Here is a 4,328-nt window from a genome sequence, read left to right as displayed (position 1 = left end):
TGAAAGTAATTCTGACGGCCTGCGATTTATAGACTGCATAGAAAAGATGGATGCAGCCATCATAACATCGTGCCACTGGCTGCTACATCCCTCCTTTGAAGCCACAAATTTGCCATTTGGGCTGACATCTTATGTTATTAAAACTACATGTGCGAGATGAGGACGGGTGGCTTTAATCTGATTGAGAGACACTACACTCTTATAATAGCGATTTGTCAAGCATAAGCTAGGCCTGCCCTAAAGTATACCCTGCTTTATCCTTGTTTTGGACTAATGAAAATCATAAAGTACATGTTGAACATCATGTTGTATCATGATAAAGTCTAAAACTTGTGACTGAGACCATCAACTCAGCAGGAAAGTAATCACTGAGCTCATAAATCAAGTGAGACTTTATGCATCTGATATGATTTAAGAAATGATTGTAGTTCAGGTTAAAAAACAAAACAAACACCTTTTATAATACGGTAATAACCCCAAGACAGCAACCTCCTCACTGCTTTATCAAAGCTGCCTCCTCCCTTACTTGGGTGAATGATGAAAGAGGCCACACAAAGCACATCCAGTAGTAAGAAAGTGTCAGAGAGAAGTTGTGTGCTACAGGAGAGAAAATAAAAAGTGACTCCTGACTTTCAAACATGTGAGCCTGCTCTGCTGTCTGTGAGTGTCCTGTGTTAAAGGTTTCAGTTAATAATTTGCTCTGCTGACAATTTAAACCAGATACAACCAGAAGAAATCTAAAAATCCCTGAAGATTATACTAGAAATGGCCACCTGCTGTGGTCTTCTACAGTTCTTAGCTGTGAGGAGTTAATATTACAACCAAGGCTGAGTTGAGCACATCTTCGAATAAACACTGGTAAGTAAGAAGCCATCTATGTCCCCTGTGAACGAACATCTTTGAACAGAGGCGGTGGTTTACAACACCAACTGTCTGCCGTCTATTATCCAGTTTTCAGATACCCACTCACATCCTGGGACATTTGACCTCAGGAAATCACATGATAGTGTGGGGCTTGGTCATACAATGGGTTCACCAGAAACGTTGGCTGCTTGTGACCCACACCCATTTTCACACCTTGGCTCATATGATTAGGTAGAGGATCCATAGTGGGTCCATGACCCTCTTGGGGGGACACTCCCATAGGGCTCAAAATCTCCATTAATTGCACTTAGAACCGAAGAAGCTTCTCAGATGAGAGGTGAAACATCTTCAAGGAAACTAAAAGAAATGCAGCTGTTTTTTTTCTCTCCAAGCTCCTTAGACTGGAAATGACATGTTCAGATTTATTTGACTTGAAAGTCTTGGTTAAAATGTAATTGTAATTGTTAATTCAGAGGGTCAGGAACTCCAGTCAGTTTCACTTCAGGCCACTGCAGTATTTCTTTAAAAGACCCACTCTCTTTGCCCAACAAGATAGACACCCTAAAAACAAACTTAGCTAAGGTCACAGTTTGACTTTTCAGCAGAAGTAAAATCATTAGCAGCGTCCTGGGTCAAACTTTACTTGCATGATAATCTGTGGTTGAATACATGGATATCAAACATACCTCTCTTTTTACCTAAAAGCAGACAAAGTTTAGAGTGGGAGCTGTTGTTTTAGCATGGTCCTCACGGCCCTATCATTGTACCGAGGACTTTACTGTAATGGAATTGATCGCGAATCAATACAGCTATTATCTAAAACAAACCACTGCCTTGATCAATATTCAGACCACTGACTCATCTTGGCTTTCACTCTGTCTCACTCAGCACTGAGACTCTGGATCTCTGCTGAGCCTGTGAAAAGCTGCTGTATGAACAGTAACTCAAACTTGGCCTCTCCGTGAGCGAAACCTTGACTTGCCTCCACATTTACCAACCTCACATGCAAAGAGAACACGGTATTAATATTCCCCAAGTTCACTGAACAGGCCTGAGCTTCTACTCGACACCAAAAAAATCATTTCCATATCATTATCTGGTGCAACAATGCACAAGACGAAGGTCTGCGCGAATAAGACTTTGAATTGAGATCAATGTAGTACTTCTACACATTTGATGTGTGCAATAAAATAGTCACACATACATCTAGTGCAACTTAAATGGATGTATGTAACCTGATAGTTTCACAGTTCATTTTTATCAAACACTGAAGAGCAGGTTTAAATAAAGGTTTGTTTACAGAAAAATGACTAAAGAAATATCATTTATATTCAACTTAACACAGACAGGCAGGGCAATGGGTTTGTTTCTTTGCTTTAATTAAAAAAAAGGAAAAGTAAACCGGGTCTAGAAATGTACGACCATCGGTGGAATTACAGAACGCTACAAAATACAGTAGGTACTTATGTTTTAATCTAAATTTCAAATAAGTTTCATTTTATTTATAAAACAATGCATTTGTTTTCAATTCTGACAGAGAAAATATCAGCTGGAATCAGATTTTTAACTCCCCGGGGTCAATCACATGACCGATTTAAGACGACACAGCAACAAGATGCAGCGACCCATTTCAACTTGGGTCGAAAGTGCGGACTTCAAACTATATACCAGTTTAGGCCTGTGGTGTACTTTGTTGTTTGCAAAACTTGTGTATAATTTTTTAAAAACCATTTCTATTTGCATTTCAAGTTATGAAGATGATTTGTTAAACATGTTTGTTGTTTTTACTGTAAAAAAATAACTTTTTCTACTCAGATTTTATGTTTTTTGTATATCAAAGGGTTAAAACACTGGAAACTGGTCTTAAAAATCCCATACTGGTCAGACTCTAGGAAATACCATCAGCTTTCTGACATGTTCACCATCTTTAATTAGCATTAAAGACAATTACCAAATGACAATAGATCACTAAATTTAATTCAGAACATCAAACTTTAAATTCCTGGTATTGTTAGCATGACTAAAACAATAAAATGTGACAAGAAAATTATGGAAAGGCGGGAAAATTTAAAGCGCACTTAAAAGGAAAAAACAAAAAACAAAACAGTTTTGCAAAACCAAAAACCAGTATTTATACCAAACTGGTGCAGTTTCAACCCTTTTTCACTTCCTAACAGACTCTACACGTACTCAAGGACATGCAGATATAGTTGGAAATGGTACTCACGTTGAGAAGGCGTTGTTCTGCCTCTCACAGCGGATGCCCTTGCAGTTGTTGGGTTCCTCTGATGCCTTTGTTTCATAGTAGAAATACAGCTGGTTCAAACCATTAGCAAATGCTAACAGGACCTACACATAATGAAAAACACAAGACAAAACACATCAGCGCTGCACTTAAACACCTGATCTAACACATACTCTTAGCAACCACGACACTCCACCCAATGATTTTGCGCTGTCACCTCGAGACTCCACACATTAACCACCAACATATAATGAAATATAATACTGATTTCTCAATATCTGAAAGAAAAAACCCTCAATACTTTTTCATTTTGAAGTGAAGCTCTGCAAATATAACATTTCACTTTTATTACAGGGATTGACCTTTAGTGCCTCCAGGCCATTTTAAAACGCAGCTTTCATCTCAAACAGGAGAGAGCTAACATGAGTAGTGTTACATAAAGCTGCTACTGTGTGAACATGAAGTATTATGGCGTAGGTGCCCGGGGGTTGCTGGGATTGGTTTTAAGACTGTCAGGAGCAAAGCAATTCACACGTGGATTGTGTTGTACGTTAGGAGTTCCTTTGGGGAGGAATTAATGAGTTTCAGATGTAATGAAATGGGCTTGTAATGTCCTTCTACCGCCAATCAAGGATGCAGCATGCTGAGAAATTTGCTTGCTTTCATCATCATCAAAGATGCAGACAGTACTGGATAAAATGGAAACTTCAAAGCTGCTTAACAAGAAACAAAAGAGGGGTGGCCTGAATTCAATTCCTACTGACAACCCGATTGTTGGATGTCTTCCTATCGTTGGGAACGTGTAATAGGCTTGACAATGTTCAAGGTAAACCTGGATGTTTAGCACATGTAAAAAGCAAGTAAGACATCATACTGCCTGTGTAGAAAGCCGGATTGACTGAAATGTTGCATGTCTGTTTCATCAGATGTGTGTGTGTCTGTGTAGACACAGAACCACTTAAACATTCAGACCACACACGCGAGTATCATATTTATATCACGGGAGAGGGGGGAGCAATACAAGCACCACACCAAGGTTATTTCCTTCCACCTGAGACTGAAGAGCATTGATCTTGGCAGGAAGCTACAGTACAGGGAGTGCAGAATTATTAGGCAAATGAGTATTTTGTCCACATCATCCTCTTCATGCATGTTGTCTTACTCCAAGCTGTATAGGCTCCAAAGCCTACTACCAATTAAGCATATTAGGTGATGTGCA

At 39.2% G+C, this 4,328-nt stretch overlaps 1 protein-coding gene across 1 annotated transcript in view; it reads right to left on the bottom strand.

The window, feature by feature from the left end:
- trpc5a (transient receptor potential cation channel, subfamily C, member 5a) overlaps positions 1 to 4,328 on the bottom strand; it is a 91,228-nt gene that overhangs the window by 24,093 nt on the left and 62,807 nt on the right. Inside the window, exon 10 of the mRNA XM_005748851.2 lies at positions 3,092 to 3,213. Coding sequence (XP_005748908.1) covers positions 3,092 to 3,213 — 122 coding nt within the window. The remainder of the gene's footprint in view (positions 1 to 3,091; positions 3,214 to 4,328) is intronic.

This window comes from Pundamilia nyererei, unplaced genomic scaffold, assembly GCF_000239375.1.
Source record: "Pundamilia nyererei isolate P.nyererei 1_Seehausen unplaced genomic scaffold, PunNye1.0 scaffold00231, whole genome shotgun sequence".
NCBI classification, from domain to species: Eukaryota; Metazoa; Chordata; class Actinopteri; order Cichliformes; family Cichlidae; genus Pundamilia; species Pundamilia nyererei.
The sequence above is the reverse complement of the archived record's forward strand: the minus strand, read 5'-3'. Positions and strand labels throughout refer to the sequence as shown.